The sequence below is a fragment of the Aspergillus bombycis genome (assembly GCF_001792695.1).
Source record: "Aspergillus bombycis strain NRRL26010 chromosome Unknown contig00090, whole genome shotgun sequence".
NCBI classification, from domain to species: domain Eukaryota; kingdom Fungi; phylum Ascomycota; class Eurotiomycetes; order Eurotiales; family Aspergillaceae; genus Aspergillus; species Aspergillus bombycis.
Window position 1 is genome coordinate 131,550 of NW_019170092.1, and position 20,068 is coordinate 151,617.

The window sequence follows — 20,068 nt, forward strand, 5'->3', positions numbered from 1 at the left end:
GTTGGGGTAAGTAGTTTCCCGGCATCTTTTATATGAAGCATTACACCACGAAGGATAAAGAATACAGCTTATTGATCGACGTCCTCAGCTCGCGCACTTTCAATGCAACCGCTGATATGCCTGTTTGCGCAGAGTGTCCCACTGTCAAAGAAAAACCACAATCCATTACTATATAAATCAGTGTGAAAAGAAAAGTACTTCACAGGACCCGGCCACTCCTTTTCCACACAGTACTTTCCCTGCAGGCCCAAAATCGATAATTTTCCAATACTTTCGAGGCCAACTTGGCGTTCGTTAAACCTCGATCCAGTCAGAACCACACTCTCGCGCATCTAAACATGCATTAGTGAACAATTGGAATGATATAGCTAGCGGATAAAACTGGAAAATATCCCAGGCCAGGGACGCACGGCTGCTTGTGTCATAGTGCACCAGTAAAAGCGATTGGCATGTCTCGATGGAGACACATTAGGACACGCCATTATAGGGTCAAGGAGTGGCTTTGTTCGTATGTAGCCGAAATGGCCTATATACTATATTCGCCTTGTCGGTTATACTTAGGTTGTTAGATCTAGACAGCTGGGAGATCTACGTATGACAAGAACCATCGCAATTATTCCAGGATCTGGTCCCGGATCGTGTTGCCTGCTACGACAATCATTATGACCCAACCTGTCAAGACAGCAGATGAAATATAGTTTCTTGGCATTGAAGAAATTTTGCGAAAAATGTCACATTGCTCATGAGGATATGTTAGAGCACAGACGTATACGAGGCTCGGTGTCTTGATCGTCACCCGCCGAGACCGACGGACCTCGCTTCGCGTCAACCTGTTTCCACAGTCGCTCGTATTAGCCGCTGATCATCGAGATGGTATCATTGTCTGGCGTCCATAATTCGTACCAAGTGGCTTGGCTTGAAAGATATGAGCCTCGTTGTTGCAGCAGCCCCACCTCAAGTCGGGCCATAAAATGCGCCGAGTTTATAAAAGTCAGGGGAGAACGTATTCTGGTCAGTGCACGTCGGGGAACTGTGATTAAAATTTCGCCTGTCATGGCAGACCTCACAGTAGGTTATGTGTCTGGTATCATTGCTGCTGCTGTATTTCTTGGTAGGTACAAACCGATCTGTGAACATCTGACACACGCGATACTTATTTCCAAGTCCGCCTATTCGTTCCGACTGTTATAAGTTTCATAGTTATTGGCCATCTTCCAGAGGAGAATTCGATCGTCTCATGGTATTGCTTTTTTCTCTGGTTCTAGTGCTAGTATTGACACAATAATAGGTCCGTTGTCAGCCGGCTGATTCATTCGTCATATTGGCCAACGATACTAGATTCCGATACTGCTGCCAGCACAGGGGTCAGTAGAGCGATCAAGGCTTGCACATGGCTACAGTTGGGTGCTCTTGGACTTGTTGCAGTAGCTGGAATCGTAACCCCTTTGGGTTTATACGACACCATTGGCCCCAGTGGTTCCCTAACAAATATCCCATTCCGTTATGTCTCCGATACATCGGCCTTTGGAAGAGCTACCCGCTCGAGAGATGGATATCGATCACTTAGGATCTGTTACGCCGATGACGACCCCGATACTCCGGAGGGATGTCCTGGCGCACCCTCAAATATCAATGACATTGAAGACCCTGCTGAGGCATACTCAATCTGGCCGAGTAGTGTGGATTTATTCACGAGCGGCGATGTACCGCCGACTGTTTCCAGCATATTCGATCTCCAGTGGCGGTCATATCGGTCGACGACCAACTTCGGCTTGAATTTCATTTCTAGTGCATACTCTGAAGGGTATTACCGGCAAATCTCGCAGCTAATCATGGAGGAAGGAATCCTAGCGGTTGAGGGGTTGATTATTGATACGAAGGCTGGACGGATAGCTTCCGGAACCATACTATCCCTGTGGATGTACCTACAGGTGCCAGGTGGACAGAAGACATACTGTTCATAGAGCCCGAAGCACGTTGTGTGAACACTAACCTGACCATCGACTATACTTACAACCCGTCCAGTGAGTCATCGAGTACGATTGAGAACACACGGGACCCAGTCCTGGTTGACCACGGCGGCTTCAGTAGCCTGCCCCTTACGGTCAATGAGATAGACACAAGCGATTTCCAGAATAATGCAGCATTGTATGACCGTGCGTACAATGCTGCCTGGAGACACAATATGCTCGTCATGCAGTTCTTCAATGTAACGACCAACGGATCAGATGGACTGGCACCCTTTGCTTATATGAACTCGGATATCGGAAAGAAGTTCGATTTGCGCGGCGTATCCGGCAGCTATATTACTCCTGTGACTGTTCAGACAGACAACAGGTATGCCGGGTTCCTTGAACTCCCGTTTCCTAACAATTCCGGTGCAGTAACGTCCCTCAGAGATACCCCTGAGGGCCCTAACCCCGTCAATCTTACTGCACGCGATACGTTCGCAATTGCCCCGGAGGCTTGTCACTACCCTTCGATCCAGGATCTGTCTAACCTGTCGTTCGTTGGTGTATCCTGTGGCACTGTTTTCGCAGCCCCCGGGAGGACTGATGGGGACCCGCTCATCCCCGACACAAACAGTACTTGGAGTACTCCAATTTACTCCTGTGCTGCCGCAGCCAAAGCAGCTATACGCACGGTCACCTTTAGTTTCAATGGAACAGGAGAGCTGAACAAGCTTAACGTTGAGAAGATAGACCAGAAAAGCTACACGGGCTCATCCAAACCTCCACTCTGGGGTGTCGAGCGATTAACCAATCACACGATGAGAAACGCACGACCTCTATGGGGCATCGTGTCGCCCGATGTAGGCAGTCGTGACGATATCTCTTCTCTCCAAAGAGACCATCTCTGGCTCCCGGGCTACCAAGACTCGTTCATATCGGACCTCCAGACCGGACAGCCAGACATGCCGGGGAACCGATTTTATATGGACAGGCTGCTATCTCTTTTCGACGTCAAAGAGCTCCAGAAATCGACTTCTCGGTATACGGGACTTAACGATCTGGCTCTATACAATAAATGGTTTGAGCTATCCAAGTCCCCAGCCGGCATTGAGCAGATGCTGAAACTTATGTGGACTGACATGGCTGCAAATACTGTGGTTGGTACGCGTGGCTGGCATAGCGCCTCCTCGTCCAGGAATGGAGAGACGTTATCCAAGCGAGATAGCGGCGATGTAAATGTGCCCGTTCTACTGTGGTCACAAAACATTGAATATCGACTTCTCTACGCTATTCCGGCCTTTATACTACTTGCTCTCTGTCTGACACTGGGAGCGTGGAGTATTTGGCTACTGATTCGGAGGCGTATCGGTCTGAAGCAAATGCGAACGTACCTTGCTCGTACCTCCCCGGGCAGGATACTCGGACATGCGCTACATCCAGATCAAGGGAGTGTTCTTGCATCCACTGATGTTTGGCTTCAACAGATAGGCTTGCGAACAGCCACGCTTCCAGGGCGGAGGGAAGACGGCGAAATGCCATTGCTCGACATCGAGCGGACGCCAACCCATGAAGAAGGTGGTTCAGATAAAACCTCTAAGTAGAGGTAATGAGATGCTTCAGCGTAGGTATTGAAAGGAAATGAAGTGTTTCAGTGGAGTCGATCTTTTTTCTTCTTTCTTTTCAATTTTTATTTACTTTTTATGTTCTCTGGCCATATGATAATGCAATCAGGTACGGGCGGCTACCAAAGCCAATATATATTTATCGACCATACTGACTGGCTTTTAGACGCAGTACGATTTTATGATCCCTGTCGGAGGTGCAGACGTTGGAGAAACAAACATCAGCTAATCCTCCAATGTGCCTATACTCTTACTAAATTTAATACGGAACATTGAGACCCAAACCTGGGTCAGCCTTACCTCAATACCGCCTGCTGCTTGCCAGCAGATACCCTCTGGAGCATAGAGTACTGCTGTGCCTGACCACCCCTGTTTAAACTGCTTGAGCTTCCTGAATTACTTGAATTACTTAAAGTAATCTAAAATTATATTTTGGGTCAGAATCGTGTGGTGCGCGAAAAAAAAATATAAATATGCGCCAAGAACTGTAGATCATTCTGCATGCGTTGAGACTCTATGCTTGTCACTTCTATTCAAAGTTAGTTTTCACTCACTTGATTATAAGTTAAAAGCATGTCTGTTTACGCCCTCTTAGTATACCCGATACTGCAAAATGAACATATGTAGGGCAGTAAATAAGGAAACAGCAGGTACATGAGCGCTCTGTGTGACTATCTGCTGCACATATTGCCCGAATGTGAGGCAGACTTACACATTATCCGGCTCTTGTATTCAAAGGTCTAGCATCCACATGGCCGTGATACAAAATATAATCACCTAATACTGACTCAACAGAATTGGTCGCCTTTAGTGCAGGAATGCTGCGACTTAGGCCTCCGCTGCTAATGCCTCGCGCCGGGATATGGAAGCAGGGTCGAAATAAGGGATCTCCCCGAGAGAGACGACCCGGTTTCCTTGGCGGCTTCCGCTGAAATCACTAATATCATGTTAGTATATGTGAGATTATCTGTTTGCATGAAACTCACTTCGTTGCGGTGTGGAAGACGGAGCGGCTGAAGTCAAACGATTAGCACGGTCTCGGAAGCAGTGGAGAGACATGAGGAATTTACTTGTCCCAAATAGCGAGGTCATTGGCTCCCCACTTAAATCGAACCTGAAGGTCGTGGTTCTCAGCGACAAGTTGCAGGACTATGACCTATTAGTAGATTTCCCATGTCCGCTTGGTTTCCGAGTTTGGTTAAAGACACTAACAGTATTGCTTGAGAATCTCGCTCTCGCGGTGGGTTACACCTTCCACATAACCGTGCTCTACTTGGTGTGCAGCGCCAAAGAGACTCTTCCAGCCGGTGACTGGGTTCGTGCGGACAAGGGGGCTGATATCTGTGAGCTTTCCTGTTTCATAGTGTATAGGCTATGAGGTTTCACATACTGGCTAGCGCTGAAGTCAAACCCGGTGTTTTCAGGGGCACCTCGGTCTCCCTCGATAAGATCAATGCTGTGCTTCTTGGCAATGTTGCTGAATGATGGCTAGAATCATCAGTATCAGTAGTCTGGCATTCCATGAGAGATTATTCAGGCAGCGTACCTGATGGTGGACGGCCGTCAAGGAGTCCGCAAGCTGTTGAATCGGCGGCGACAGCCTGTCATAGACCTCATAGCCCGACGCCCAGAGTGTGTCCCCACCGGTCTGGTCTTCGGGGACATGGGTGATTTTCAAAATGGCGTAATCTGAGGGGACACGCTCGAAGGATATACTACAAGACAATGATCCATCTCTTAGCCTTTCCTCTGCTCCGATTTAGTTATGACTATACAAAGGTACGTACTCAGAATGCCATCCCCAGCTTGCAAGGTGGCGAGTATTGTTCACGAACCGGTCACCATACAGGTTTCGGTTCGTCTCTGACGAGATGACGGAGACTTCATCGTCTAGTTTGCCATCCTCGTTCACAGTGATATTGCGCTTGCTGTTGTTGATAGCGTGTCGGTGGAGCTGATTTCAGTTAGTCGATGTTTTCTTGCTCCGATAGCAATTGTGGATGATTCACCTTGGATGTGGCAGGCTTCCCGGTTAGCTCACCAAGTTTCTGGCCCAGAATCTTCTGATTATCAGAGTCAAGGTTCTGGTTACGGAAGAACACCACACCACGGCGCGACACTACACCAATACCTCGCGTCAGCTCATTGCCATGCCCGCGCACCTATCGTGGCATATGTGCCTCACATACCAAGGATAGCCAGATCACGAATCTTCTGCTCGTCGTTCAAAATATCAGTTAGCTGAAGATCGGAGAACTCTCGTCCGATAACCGGCGTCACGTCGAAGTTCTTGTACTCGTCCAGCGAGCCTGAGTATTTTAGTGGCTCACGGATATACCCTGACCCGGCTGGTTTCTCGACGTCTCCCTTTGCGGATACGACGGTAGGGGCTGGGGTGGGTGAGGTGACTTCGATGGAGGGGGCCATTGTTGTTTTACCGTTCTTGCGTATCCTTACGCAGGGTCTCTATGGGCAGGTGTACAGAGGAGACCTGACTAGTAGGGTACCTCAAAACAGGAGATTAGTAGGTATCTATATATGCCTGCGTCTTCCTCTCCGGATGATTGCACCATACACCTTTTAATCACGTAGTTTTCTTTGTCATGTAAAAGCCTCTAGGACATCTGTACATCACCTTTGTATCGGAACTTCACAAGTACGATTATCCGAGCGGCAGATATATCCTGCCTATAGATGCGTGCCCTCGATGGCGACATATTCCAACCTAATGTCTTCAAACTCAAGTCAATTGGGCAACCTCTAGAATACACAGTCATGAGTTCGTCATTTTGACTACCGATTTCACAATTACACTTGATCATGAGATCCAGCTTTGTGGGAGTCAAGGGTAGCCAAGCTTACTCTTGGCTCTGCCATCATCAGGAATAGCAAAACACTGGTAGTTGAAGACCAAAGATGTACCGTGGAGGATACCTTTACAGTACTCCTTGGGATTACTGATCCCACAGTAGGATAAGTTACCTTCTTTAAGCGTATATACGAACCATCAACCCGCCTGGAGCATTGTTGCTAGGAGTTATAAACTACGATACAAGTTCCAAAGAAGTAATATCAAGTCCTGCTCAGGCGCAACGTTCTAACCACTGGGACACATCTGCAAGTCCGTGGAGTAGTTACTGACCCAGATTGGCATACTCACGGCTCCGGGGTACAGCTGGTGCACATGGCGCATAGTAGCTCGTGCTCAGACTTCTCCACTCCATCTGGTTTCCTATTTTGGATTTTTATCCTCATAATGCATCGCTGTACAGCCTTTGATTAGTAGCATTATGAAGGGATTTAGTGCTTTAGCGTATAGTAGCTCGAGCTATGGCTTCCCCACTTCCTATTATTTCATATTTAGGCATTTAATCATGTCGTTGAATAACCCTACTGGATTGGCTTAGAGGTTTGTTGGAGGAATATCGGGCTTTTTATTATAACTCTGGCATACGAAGATTCCCCCGGTGGGTACCTACCTTCCTATTTGAGGGCCGGGTCCTAGGATTGAAGAATCCAACTGATTGTGATCAATATACTATTATAAGGAACTGGAAAGATATAAGGAGGATTCTCCAAGCATAATATTCATACAACCCAAGGTCCTTGCGACTGGGGACATCTCCACTTGTAATATTCTGTGTGCATGTTTCTAGCGAGAAGGTAAGTAGCTAGCCAATTGACACTGGGAATAGAGGCAATGGACATTCTTCTTGCAATGGACGAAACAACCATGGACAACCAACGACTGTCTGCCAGAGACATGTATCTCATGGGACGTCATTCTTACAACAAATGCTCCACACGGGCCTTGCATAGCGGTAGTTGTTACGATAATGCTAGAAGTGGCTTATTCGCCCGAGAACCAATGCACAGGTTTATCTGGAGGCATCTGCAACCATGAGATTATTTTCTGAATAGCCATTATGCACATGCGTATATCACGTCAACAGTACATAAAATGCGTGTGCATGAGTCCATCAATTGCGTGCTGCCTAACAGTGCCGCGGCTGGGAATGTGGGGAGGGTTGCGGAGAGGTGTCCGGTTTTCAAAGGTGCCCCCCTTGTAGGGATGACGCCTGACACTGGGGCATGGTACTAGCGGACGCGGACACTGTCTCGGCACAGGAAGATCTGGATTTGCTCAACGAGGTAGGCAGGAGGTATCTGTGCCGATTTCGGCGACTGATTTGCATTTGGGGGCAAGATCGGGGGTACATCGCAGTTATTGAAGGGCAGAAGAGAGGGGAAGGACACTACGAGTGGGGTGCTCCATAAGCTGCTGGGAGGCTATCGAACATTTGGCGTGCTTGATGGAGAGCAATTGGCCAATGTGCAGGGAAACAGAGCTTATCAGCCGGTATAGCCTCATTTAAGTGACGTTGACGCAATACCCGAGCAATAATGTCAAGGCTTCTTTTACCCACCGGCTGTGACTCGAGCTCACAGAGTTCAAGCTAAGTCGTCATTCAGATGTATTAATTTTTCTATTCATGATAAGCTACTTATGCATCTGTCTAGAACCCATATGGGTGTTGTATGCTTGGATTTTTCTCTATCCAACACTGCAACAATAACCAGTTTTACTAGATCCCCAGCCGTGCTACCGGAGAACTGGATCATAATAATATATTTATCGTAACGGTACAGTAGCCCGAGTTAATGAACTAAGAGGCAAAGCGGAAATCAAGTCTGGGACAGGTTGTCAGCTTGTGGAACTACGAAAAATAGCGAGTCCACCACTCACCGTTTATTGGTCATGACTGAGTTCTCTCGCAGATACTGTTGCTTTTGTTCACTCGTAAGGGCATCCCATTTCTCGGCGTTGCACCTGGCAAGATCAGCAGTTAATCAAGACCAGGGTTGATCGATACCCACCTATTACGCCAATCGTAGTATAACTTAGCTCCTATAAAGAGAAAGAAGCTCACAACAGCCAGTGCGATCGTGACTTTATTTCCTTCTCTGTAATATGGAGCATCGTCGGCTCGGTAGACCTATGTAAGCTAACGTTAGCTTCTGACAAACATACAAAAGCTCATTGGAAAGCGTACGTTGGCACCGGCAATGCTACTGATTTGCACAGACATATTGTACAACGCGGAAGCTACCGTCCTGGTCCGGACAGACCCTGCATTGCGCGAGGTCAGTGCCACCACCACGGGATGAATGCTGGGCCCTCCGACAGTGAGAGTTAGGATGGCAAATCGGGGCCAAGGCATGCTTTTCATCGGGAGCGTTTCGAGTGCGATCAGTAGCACTAAATACCAAATCTCTGCGGCGGCACCGAAGAGCAAACGCTGGTTCGTACGCTCTGCAAGCCAAGTGGTCGTGACCATTGTTATCATGCTGACGGCAGCTGAAGGAATTACAAGTAAATTGGTTTGGAAGGTGGTGAATCCCTGCTGACGCAGCTGCAAGGTGAGGTAGTTGGCGGCCGGGGTATAGGGGATCATCCAAATCAAGCCAAGAGCGTAGATTGGCCACATGTGGTAATCCTTTAATGAGTACCACAGGAGCCTGGGTGTCACAGCCTGTCGATTGTGCATCGTTCCTTTACTTGGGTCATCGCGAATCACACGGTTCACCATAATCTTCTCTTCGCGCTCGTTGAACCATCCATCCTTGCCTCGGAGTCCGCCTTTGGTCTGGGTTGGGCCAGCGGGCATCCAGAAGGCAGCAAGAATGCCGATAACCCCGGTAATCAGACCTTCATAGGCGAAGAGGTACCTCCAGGACCCGCCACCATTAGAATCCTTGATATGAAGGAGACCAAAGGCTAGGAAGGCGCCAACGATGCTTGTCAGTGTGTATGAAATCCAGAAGCAGGTAAGCCGCTTCGGAAGCTCACTGGACTTGTAGAAAAACGACAAGAAGAGAATGGTATCGGGAATGAAACCACCCTCCAGGAGTCCGAGCAAGGCACGGAGGCCTAGATAAGCTGATTTGGTCTTCAAAAATGCCTGGCACGCTGCGACTAAACTCCATGCCACCATCTGAATCGGAATCCAGCGATCGGGGCCTAGTCGCTTGGAGATCAACTGCGAGGGCATTTCGGCAATCAGAAAACAGACCAAAAAGATGGTTTGGCCAGTGTTGTAGTCATTGCTGGTCATGTTCAGGTCCTGCAACAAGGTATCCGAGAGCGCCTGGCCGATATTTCCTCGATCAAGCTGCAGTGCGAAGAACGTAGCACATGCGAACGTGCAAACACGCCAATCAATCTAGATCTATCAGCTCGGTGTTCGTATCGGAGCAATGGATTGTCCTACCTTTCTGACAATTTTCCTCTCTTCTTCCTCGGTCCATTCAAAGTCAGGGTCCCAGCGATGAATACCCTCATAGCCGTCGATTGGTCGATAGAAGCGATGGTCTTCTGTTTCGAAGGTGCTTTTCCCCGGAAGGGGTTGTCTTGGGCTTTCCTGGCGCTCTCTGTCTGAATCGTACTTTGTACTGGCCACTGGAGAGTCCGTATCTACCTCAGTGGTAGAAACTGGCACAGTCTTTGGTTCTTCCCCGGCCATGATTCCTTGGTTGTCAAGAATTGGTGATAAAATGCATGGTCGGAGGCTTTGGAGCTGCATGAGACGCCTTTATATCAATCTGCGTCCGACAGGGGCATACTGCCGTAGAGAATGTCGTGACAGGGCAGCTGGATGAGATAATTGTTAGACGACATCGCCGAAAGCATGTCGACCGGTACCTGCGGCGGGGGCGACAAGGAGAATTTCCTAGCTACGATGGACCCTCTCGTCTTGACCGTGTTGTCAAAGCACGAGCCCCTCCGGCCACTGGCCAGAACCAGCTGCCGCTCGAATTGGCTTATCCGACTTGGGCATACCAGGAGTTGCACCACCCGGCGATTTTATACGCCATCGTAGCCTCTCAGCGAACCAATGGCACCCTCTCACTTCTAATGAAAACAAACATAGAAACGTGCAAGTCCAGCCGTCGCGATTGAGCTTGATTTTACTTGTCCGGAGCTTTGCCTATCTGCAATCGGCTCTTGCGTCGGGTACCTACTGGGGTTAATAAAAACGAAATATATATATCATGGGGAAATGGAAACCCGCACATGATGGTTATACTTTATGGGTCGCGAGGCAGTTCAACCAAGTGCTACTTTAAATCAGCTTTGCAGGAAGGGAAAGTGAAAAACAACACAAGAAAGAAACAAATACAACGTCTTTACAACGTCTTCCCACTCACGGTCCGGATGTCGGCCGCTAGAGCACCGGCTGTCGGTGCTATGGCGACATCTCGGGCGACGATGGTGTAGAGCAATGACTTAGACTACTAGATGTACCACAACCTTCCATTAGAGGTGTATCTAGGATGATGTGGTTTCAAATACATCTCATCATCATGTGGAAAGCCTACAAAGGTCTGGGGCGCTATACCGCTGGCAACAAGCCCTCTTCCGCCATGAGTAGTGTCGCTATCCGTCTCAGGTTGTCCATGTTCCAATTACATATGTCGTTGGGATTTCTCCCAACTGGAACTTGGCCGACCGGGTAGAAATCTGCGCGTCTCAACGCTAGAAATTGGGGGGGGCTGCCTTGAGGGGGGCTCGGGAATATTTGCTACAACGAAGAACATTAGTTAGCGCTTTATCAACAGTAACTTCACCAGAAGAGTTCAAATAATTTTTTGATACTCACCAAACGAGGCGGATTGGCTACACCCGGACGATGAAGTTCCAAATAACCAGCGACATGGTTATTTTTGCGTAAATTCCACTTGACCAGCAAGACAGCGTTGACGTGGGGGGCTCCCCCAATAATCCAGAGGTCTCTGTCCCGGAGAAGCTTGGGCCACGATTCGGTATAGCCTACTTCGACGGCGATCATGGGCAGAGGCACCCCCGCAAACGTGATCGCGACATCTGGCTCTTTATAAATGTTGTTCCAAGGTGGGGGGAAAGAATCGTAACCTATATATCTCTTATCAGTATGGTTCACTTATAGAGAATATTAATTTCCTTACGTCTAGGTCCAAGAATGAAAATGCTATCCAGTTCCCCGACGGAAAAAAAGCCGGTGAGTAGGGTCTTGACTTTGACTTCGCTGATTACCCACTCTTGAACAGCCTCGTGCGCGACCGTGGGCATCTTTATCGATAGGACCAGGCTGATGGGGTTGTAGGAAATAGTTACGCTCTTGCGTTCGACATCGCCATCCTCGCACAAACTTCTGGCTACCAGGTGGCCTGTTTCAGGCGCAATACCATCTCTCTCAAAATAGGCAGGTCCATTGGTGGCGACTATCTCCTTCTTTAACGAGTAAAACAATTGCTGCGGGGTAGCCGACGGGGAACTCTTGCTAGCTCTGCTTCGGAGGAGGGGACCAGAGGGGACAGGAGAGTGTGCATTCCTGGGGTCAGGTCGCTTGATCGATGAACTGCGAGGGGGGGACGACATGGTGGTTGCTGCGGTGTGATAGTGGTGGTTGAGATAGGCCGTAAAGCGAAGAGGAAAGGAAACGCGAGGTGGAAGTGAATGATCGATCCCGTGAAGTAACACGCAGAGCAGTTGAGGAAGAAAACTGTCGATAATGAGAGCTCGGTGATGTTGGAGTGAAGTCCAGGTGAGCGATCAACGTGATTGATCGGGTCGAGGTCCCGTGGTCATGTCCCCCGAATATCATCAGCTTGACGTCTGTTCCTTACCGCGTAGTTCACCGCCGACTCAGCGGTTGGGCCACTGTGGCTGTATTGCAGCAAGCGGACTTTCAAGCTGGACATGGGCGAAGGGATACGTTGATGGCATGAGAATATCATTGTCTCCTTCTCTGCGGACTGACTACGGACCCCCAAGCCCGAGCGAAGTCGCATTGTGGGATCGTCTTGACTAAGAAACAGAGCTATTCCATTGATCATGCATTTATTCAGGCCGAACCATTCTTCGTCAAACCCCTGACCTATGGCTGAAGGGAAGCCTCAGAAGGTGGTTCTTCTGGAGAATGAGGGGTGAGGAACCATTGTCAGTCGACTTTCTTGCCACAGTAGCAAAATCTATTAATCTCGATGTTTCTTTTTACTGTCGGACATAGCAGATAGGCGTTGAGCATTGAGTATGTGTATCCATACAACCATCGAGATATGGACCTCTTTTCTCTAATGATTCTAAGGTGTGATGTTGGAACCTCCTCTCCATATACTGACCCGGCTCTATTTATGCACGTCAATCAATTATATCAGCTATGAAGCGAACTTCGCTAAGGAAAAAGTGGGAACGCCCTTCGCACTACAGCACGCTATCGACACGGCGATCCAATCAACCATGCCTTTATTGAGGTTGAGCCTTTCGTCAGCAAGCCACGTTTGATCGATGAATGCCAAACAGAAGCCAATGGCTCTTGCTATCGCCGGCAGTTGCCCGACTTCTCCTGCGGCTCAAGATAGGCTTAAAAGGCGGTTGTCTAATCTCTACCAGCCCTTGGGCTTTCCCTTATACACATCCAGCTTCGCATTTGTGGCGGATACTCGATCGTGGCACGGAATATCTATTTTGGTGGTAGAAGTATCAGTCGGTTGAACGACGACGGTTAGGTAGAAACGGATTTCAAATTGAATCCGGGACGGCTGCCTGAGGCTAGGCACCAACCGGATGGAATTCAGGCAGCAACCCTATTTCGTGATAGCTTCCTTTTCATTCGTAGGTGGAGTGATAGTATAACATGCAGGCGTGGTATCTCTCCACGTGAGTAATTCTCCTACAAGAATCCTCGACATGGCACGTACACGCTCCCAGCAGGCTCAATTAGCTACATATAGCAATAAGACAAGCCAAAGGAAAAAATCCCTGCGCAACCGCGATAGCCCTAGCCAGCAAGGATCCAAGCGCCAGGGCAATCATAATGCCAACCGTCGAGCAGTGAAGAAGCCAAAACCAACCTATCTCGAGCGGTCGCTATTTGAAATAGAGCGAGATCCCAATCGAACATTACGACTGTTCGGTTTGCCCAGAGAAATTTTCGACGAAATCACTGACCACCTACCGCCTGACGCCGAAGCGTGTTTAACGCTCACCTGCAAAGAAGCATTGCATCGACTCGGCACCGCATCCTGGGCGAGCTTTCGTGGAAGAGCTCGCCACTATGGGCTTCAATATGGACATCACGGCTCGCTGGTCGAGCTTCTCGAACGCGACCTCCCCGGAAGTGAATACTGCCCGCGATGCGAGGTGATGCACCCACCTCTCAAGCGACCCAAGGACCATCGCGAGACTAAATGGACGAAGCGTTGTATGGGTCAATTAGCCAGTATCGACTACTGGCCGCAAACACCATCGGGTGGCTACAGCCTGGTGTGGGAGCATATCCTCGAGGCATTCGAGTCACAGCCCGCCGCCACAGGCGTGAGTTCACCGATTTCACTATTCGACGGCGACTTTACCTTCACTCAGGGGTTGGTCAGCTACAGCCTCTGCTCGTCGGCACGATGGGTTGACCGGAACCTCGTCCTTACCCAGGAGCACCATCTACGGAACAACCATTCTCAGACTCGGGCCCTTCAAGCGGGGGATATCACCCCCCTTCCTTTCCGCGTTTGTGCACATTTATCCACGACAGGTGTACCCCCACCAAAGACTTCTTGCTCCAAGAAACCGGTCACAAATAGCTCGCACCTCACTATCGCCATCACTTCGGCTTTTCCGCCTCTTTTACAGAAGGGTGTCCGTCCGCCCAGGATATCTACACAGCTGGCAGAGGCAGCAACAAAGGACAATTTCACCTGGCGCTGTAAGAGTTGCACGACGAAGTTTCGGGTGCGCTACGAAGGACACAACGGGGGAGAGATCGTTGTGACTGCTTGGCATTGTTTTGGAAAGGAGCTGTGGAAAGCACAGCAGTTCTGGAAGTACCTCGTTCGTCGAGAAGGGCCGACCTTGGGGCCGGCAAAGCGTAATAGCGAATATTATAGTGTTTCTAGGAGCTTGCCTGATTTCAAGATTCCAGAAGATGTTTGAAGTGACCAATTGGGCATGTTTAGAGGATTGACCTAGGGATATCTTCTCCATTCATTTCACGGTTAGTACTGATTATCACCTGCTGTATGTAGATCGACTTATCCAGATTGCTCATAGGTGTCAGATCAAGTACATATTGAGACATTATGACAGGTACAAAATGGGTTTACTATCATTGATTTGGGATCGATCCCTCACAGGGTCGAACGAGAGTACATGTTGTGTCTGGCGGTGGTGCGGGTCTAAGGCGAAATGCGAATGCATTTGGCCCTGAACATAACTATTTCACCAAAATGAACTTGTTGGTTCGTCCTGTCTAGCGCACAGGGCCGCCCTGATGCTCCTGGTATTCTTCGATCAAATCATTCATGTTTGACTCCGCTTCCATAAAATCAAGCTCATCCACCCCATGCATGGTATAAGGATTCATATAGGCCTTGCGCCTGTACAACGCAGAAAACTGCCCACTGATGCGACTAAACACCTCCTGAATCGATGTCGAGTTGGCCAAGAGTGCGCATGACACATCGGGGCTACGAGGCAAATACACAGTGGATCGAATGTTATTGGGAGCCCATTCGATAAACTCAGCAGAGCGGTTATTCCGCAGATTGTTCATTTGTGCTTCGACTTCGGCCATGTTGACCTTGCCGCGGCTGCTCCAGTTAGCATTTGGCCCAAAACGGCCGCGCGATTTATAATAACCGCGATCATCAAGAAAAGGTGGCACGCTCACAAAATGGTCAAACATGAGAGGAAATGGCTCATCTGGTGGTCCCCAGACGCCATTATATTGTCGCGTCTGAATAGCTGGTGAGTGATCTGCGGTACACGGATGGAGGACCGGGAAGTATAACCGGGCAGAGGGGCCAGTCCAAGCATAAAAAAGTGTAGGCGAGCAGATGGCACCATGTTCATTGTCAGCTTGCGCAGGTCCGAATTGAGCTGCCCGGGGAAACGAAAACAAGCCGTAACACCAGACATAGCCTCTGCGATCGGGGGGTTCAGTTCCATATGAGAAGGATCGTGTAACCCAAGACTCCCCGTGCAGATATCTATAAGGGCCTGATTATCGATGCAGAAAGTTGCATCGCAATCTTCGATCAGCTGATTCATCGACAAGGTTACATTGTAGGGCTCGACAACGACATCGGGTACGAGTGAAGGGAATATAGAGAAAGTTGCGATCATTTTATCGGGAAATTCGTCGCGCAACCTTGAGATCAACAGTGCGCCCATACCGCTTCCCGTTCCCCCACCTAAGGAGTGAGTGATCTGGAAACCTTGCAGACATTCACAGGCCTCAGCCTCACGGCGCACAATATCAAGAGAATCGTCGATAAGCTCGGCGCCTGCAGTGTGATGGCCAGCTGCCCAGCATTGACCGGCGCCATAGCCTCTGAACAAAAGGCTACGAGGGCGGAAGAGGGCGCGAAGAGGACCTGTACAAATTCTGTCCCTACTCTCAGTTTTCGAGTCAAGCAGTACTGCACGAGGGACATATTGCTGTGCCTCCATCTACGGGATCGAAATTAGCTGGAAGGTGCTAATGGAAACGCTGTATATCGATCAATAACCTCAGAAAAGTAGACATTCAGCTTTTCACGCTGGTCGTCAGAACCAGCAAACCTGCGATGATGTGAGAATCAGGAACTACCACTGTTGCAGATCCTGACTGACCTTCCAGAATTGTCCAGTCCATGCTCGTCCGAGATAGCCTGCCTTCAGATAATCAGCATACAACATCATGGATACATCGTCTAGCTGTTAATCCATTCTCACCAGAAACTAGAGCCAACTTCGTTTCCCTAGATATTAATAATCAATATGCGTATTCCTCTCCAAAGACCCTGATATCATAACGAGACATACACATTGTCCTATCTGAATGGGAACCTAAATATATATACCAATGTGAGCAAGAACAATACTGAGAGAATAGCAGTTGGGGCTGTACAATTTCATGCATGATGAAACCCGTCTTTCTTGGATTACATATACCGTGAGCCCTTGAGCAGCGAGGTCGAGAGAAGAGAGAGAAATGGCTAGGAAATACGAATCGGATGGCTCGAGTCAACCACTCGTATTTCCATCAACACCATCACGTGACTATCATATCCAGCCGTCAGCAGGCAGCGTGTTGAACGCCGTATACTAGCAAGAATGCAACGGAAAAGAGAAATATAAGGGGAATGGACCTGAGATAGACTTAATTTCATATGCTTTGAGATTGGTTATCAAAACCTGTCTGGGACGATGTGGCAGCAGGCAGGCGACCGCCGCATGATACGATTACTACCGGAGGCAAGTAACATGTGCATCTAATTGTCAGAAACATGATTGATATCTCCTAATTCAGGGATGTCCAGCAGTGAATTACTTGCCAATTAATATGTTATCATATATCTCTGTCGGATTAAACTCAACTGGTCTTCTAGGTGAGCATCCGCCCCTGGCTTCGGATGCTTGACTCTCCCCCCAAATATGCGCTGTTCTCCCTGGGAAATTACCGATTACACTGGTTGATGGTTGCCAGAACTTGTAATCTACAATCATAGCTACTCCGGACTACTATGAATATGGAGGTGGCAGATAGGAGAGCTTTGGATTACTAAGCTTGATGATTTTCTTGCATGCCCGCATAGGATCCTAAACCCTACTCACGCTTAGGTCTGCATTTGACAGTCTTCGCAGGAAGTATCTTGCTGGACTTCCACCGTAGTATGCTATATTACCGACATATTCTAATTCATATCACTGGCCCCACCCGGTTGTAGTAGCGTGGGTGTGGTTCCTGATGAGCACAAATTAAGCACAATCACGCCATCGACCGTTCACAACCTTAAGTGGTTTTAAGTACTATTGAATCCCCAGCACAATTACTTTAATTTTACGCCTTGCAAGTCACTTGACCGATGCAATGGCTTGCCAGTTTCACATTCTTCATTGGCGAACAAAGTACCGCCACCCCAAATATCCAGCTACTCCAGCTGTGGCGGTGACCATTGCACCGAAGTTCAGGATGGCTGCCTTCACTCTGGGTTCCATATAGTCCGCAACAATCCTGTGAAACTTGTCGGGCTCATTACCACGAGGAAACTTTTCCTCGGGTATTGGCAGGTCTAAGAACGGGCAGATCTGTTCCCAGCCCAGGCCATCCTCAAGCTTCACCACTAGGAGCCTATCCTCGGGAAGTGTTTCCTTCATAGTTCGAATACTACATTCGCGTGATGGTCAGCAATATCCAAACCGTTATGGTGAGCCAGGGCACAAAACTACTCACTATTCCACGTAGTTCTTGTAGAGAGCGGCTTCACTGTTGGCATCACCTGGGTTCGCCCCATCCGCATAAGCCCAGTACATTACCGTGGCGAGGTGCAGGAAATGGCCGAGCTCCGAGTCAAAACGCTTCAGAATATTGAGTGGAAACTGGTTGGCTGCCTTGACAGCTTCCCCAATAGTATTGTCGATTGACCTGACCCATTTTTCAGGCATGCGCTCGGTCACTATAAACTTGACGTTGGGATCTTCAATATATCCCCTGATGGCCCTAGTCCCGATGTAACTTGGGATTTCCATCAAGCACTAGAGCTCGTCAGCATTTTGTCCCCTTAGGGTCGGAAAAGAATGGTTCGTAATAAGGCAACACAAACGGAAAGCATGGTGAAACACCGGATTGAACTCACATCATAGTTTCCTATCCACCTGTCCACGTCTGGCGTCTCGTATCGCTTGATGCCGGAGAGTTGGTTGTGATTGGCAACTATAGCCTCTGTGAACACCTTCATGTGAGGGCTTCTACCCTTGAACATCACATCAATCATGTGATAGGGCGTATACCCCAGCATTTCCAGTCCTGCATGGAGTCCCAGTGTGCCTGTTCTGTTCCATTATGAATCAGCCGGGGTGCTTGCATTCCTTCTTTTCTGGGAGGAAATGTTTCCCGCGACGAACGCCACTCTAGGAAGCGTAATGCCTTACCGACTACAGCTAGCGACAATGAGTCGCATCTTTCTTTTATTTGCTGGCTGAGCCAGCTGCTCAATTTCGCGCGACATCATGGAGAAAGCGGGCCTGTAGTGGTGTGTGTTGAAGCTCAACCCAGCTTCCAGGAGACAGAGGACCTCATATTATATTGAGCAAGCTGGCCATCTTTTGGCCCCCTAGTCTCGCTGCAGAATTCTCCGTCCTTCTCGTTTCGAAACCTTGCAGCTAAGGCCTCCCAACGACCAGTGAGATGCATTGACATTCATGGAGCTAGTTCTTAGCGCACCTCGGTTACGTGTTTGCGGAATAGCTGACGTTTAAAATTCTCCACAACTTGTTTCATTCGTTCTAGTGGAGAAGCAGACGCTACTGATAGCGGCCTGTGGGCTGCTCCACCCCTCTCTCTGAGTCCCATGCACGAGGCTAGCCTACCGTGTATAACGCTGGTGTGTACCTTTCGCCAATGATATCAATTGTATCCAGACATCTGTCAGATTAGTCCCATAGAGCAAGGCTGGCTGTATCTCTTAGGCCGAACTTAATAACAGAGGCCGTCATTTAGGTCTGACAACACAGCCTTCCATCCGATTGCCGTTACCTTGCTGTCTTCCTTGGCCTTTGATTCAGCCGTTTTGATTGAGCCTCATTCACACATATTCAGCCCGATCACTTCTCGTTCTGCTCAGGCCGCACAATGCACTTTGGCGGATGAAAAACCATGCAATCTTTCTCATCTCTCGTATTATGCGGATGGGGCCGGTGCATGCCACGTATGCATGCTCACCACTAGCGCTGGGGTATAGCCTTGACCCTTCGTTCTAAAGTGGACTTGGTGGCAATGACCGTTTTGGGAATGATTTGCTTGTCTTCCGTTTCCCATACACAATAACCTGCCGGGCTTATTTCTACAAAAGCATTCTCGTATTCGACTTCACTCGGAAATCTGCCCAGAGCAAGTGACGTATAAAGCTCTGCGGGCACGACAAGATCGCACTGCGAGTTGGCTCCCGGCCGTGGAATTAATACATCGGATATTGCTGTTTTAACCCAACAGAGCCAAGCTGCTTCGAGGCTCTGTGATCGTATCCTTTCATGTCAATGCCAGGCCAGCACTTTGGTCTTTCAATATCAGTCTAGTGATACATAAAAATACCTGACTATTACTTTTCGCCAGCTAGCTTCCGACTCTCCAAAGCTATCCTGTCTTTCCATGGGATCGCTATCTTCCTACCCTGGTGATATCGTGGCGGGGGTATATGCCCGTAATTGAACATTTCGGAGCCAGTGCATGGTTAGCGACCATGGTAGATGGAACAATCATATCAGAAGTCGTAGAATTAGAATTTAGGCCATTTGAGCTGAAGAGCGTCCTTGTCTGACAGAAGGACAGCCTAGCAGGTGAAACTAATCCCTCGATGAATGCCAGTGAGAAGCACTTTACGTAGGGCAGGATGCATGGCTATTTTATTTTCGCACCTAAACTTGCACATAAGAGTGGGCTAGATCTGGGACCCACTCTGATATGAATGTTTGTGTTT

At 48.8% G+C, this 20,068-nt stretch overlaps 6 protein-coding genes across 6 annotated transcripts; 2 read left to right on the forward strand and 4 right to left on the reverse strand.

The window, feature by feature from the left end:
- Positions 1 to 1,053: 1,053 nt before the first annotated feature.
- On the forward strand, positions 1,054 to 3,553 carry ABOM_008401 (uncharacterized protein; the record flags this gene model as incomplete). The annotated part of the gene is made up of 4 exons (XM_022535530.1): positions 1,054 to 1,111; positions 1,165 to 1,240; positions 1,289 to 1,921; positions 2,026 to 3,553. 4 exons carry the CDS (start codon positions 1,054 to 1,056, stop codon positions 3,551 to 3,553), a joined length of 2,295 nt encoding a protein of 764 aa, XP_022386117.1.
- An 849-nt stretch (positions 3,554 to 4,402) lies between these two features.
- On the reverse strand, positions 4,403 to 6,001 carry ABOM_008402 (TauD/TfdA dioxygenase family protein; the record flags this gene model as incomplete). The annotated part of the gene is made up of 9 exons (XM_022535531.1): positions 4,403 to 4,511; positions 4,561 to 4,587; positions 4,645 to 4,723; positions 4,787 to 4,908; positions 4,965 to 5,062; positions 5,121 to 5,289; positions 5,362 to 5,528; positions 5,584 to 5,693; positions 5,764 to 6,001. 9 exons carry the CDS (start codon positions 5,999 to 6,001, stop codon positions 4,403 to 4,405), a joined length of 1,119 nt encoding a protein of 372 aa, XP_022386116.1.
- Positions 6,002 to 8,241: 2,240 nt separating this feature from the next.
- On the reverse strand, positions 8,242 to 10,158 carry ABOM_008403 (transporter; the record flags this gene model as incomplete). The annotated part of the gene is made up of 5 exons (XM_022535532.1): positions 8,242 to 8,266; positions 8,322 to 8,405; positions 8,453 to 8,571; positions 8,629 to 9,798; positions 9,847 to 10,158. 5 exons carry the CDS (start codon positions 10,156 to 10,158, stop codon positions 8,242 to 8,244), a joined length of 1,710 nt encoding a protein of 569 aa, XP_022386115.1.
- Positions 10,159 to 11,199: 1,041 nt separating this feature from the next.
- On the reverse strand, positions 11,200 to 11,993 carry ABOM_008404 (uncharacterized protein; the record flags this gene model as incomplete). Its single annotated transcript, XM_022535533.1, has 2 exons — positions 11,200 to 11,507; positions 11,561 to 11,993. The coding sequence occupies 2 exons, from the start codon at positions 11,991 to 11,993 to the stop codon at positions 11,200 to 11,202; spliced, it is 741 nt and encodes a 246-aa protein (XP_022386121.1).
- Positions 11,994 to 13,304: 1,311 nt separating this feature from the next.
- ABOM_008405 (uncharacterized protein) lies at positions 13,305 to 14,543 on the forward strand (the record flags this gene model as incomplete). Its single annotated transcript, XM_022535534.1, has 1 exon — positions 13,305 to 14,543. The coding sequence occupies one exon, from the start codon at positions 13,305 to 13,307 to the stop codon at positions 14,541 to 14,543; it is 1,239 nt and encodes a 412-aa protein (XP_022386120.1).
- Positions 14,544 to 14,859: 316 nt separating this feature from the next.
- On the reverse strand, positions 14,860 to 18,601 carry ABOM_008406 (tubulin alpha-1 chain; the record flags this gene model as incomplete). The annotated part of the gene is made up of 8 exons (XM_022535535.1): positions 14,860 to 15,199; positions 15,280 to 16,061; positions 16,121 to 16,172; positions 16,224 to 16,261; positions 17,499 to 17,760; positions 17,827 to 18,128; positions 18,230 to 18,425; positions 18,525 to 18,601. The coding sequence occupies 8 exons, from the start codon at positions 18,599 to 18,601 to the stop codon at positions 14,860 to 14,862; spliced, it is 2,049 nt and encodes a 682-aa protein (XP_022386119.1).
- Between the last annotated feature and the right edge of the window lie 1,467 nt (positions 18,602 to 20,068).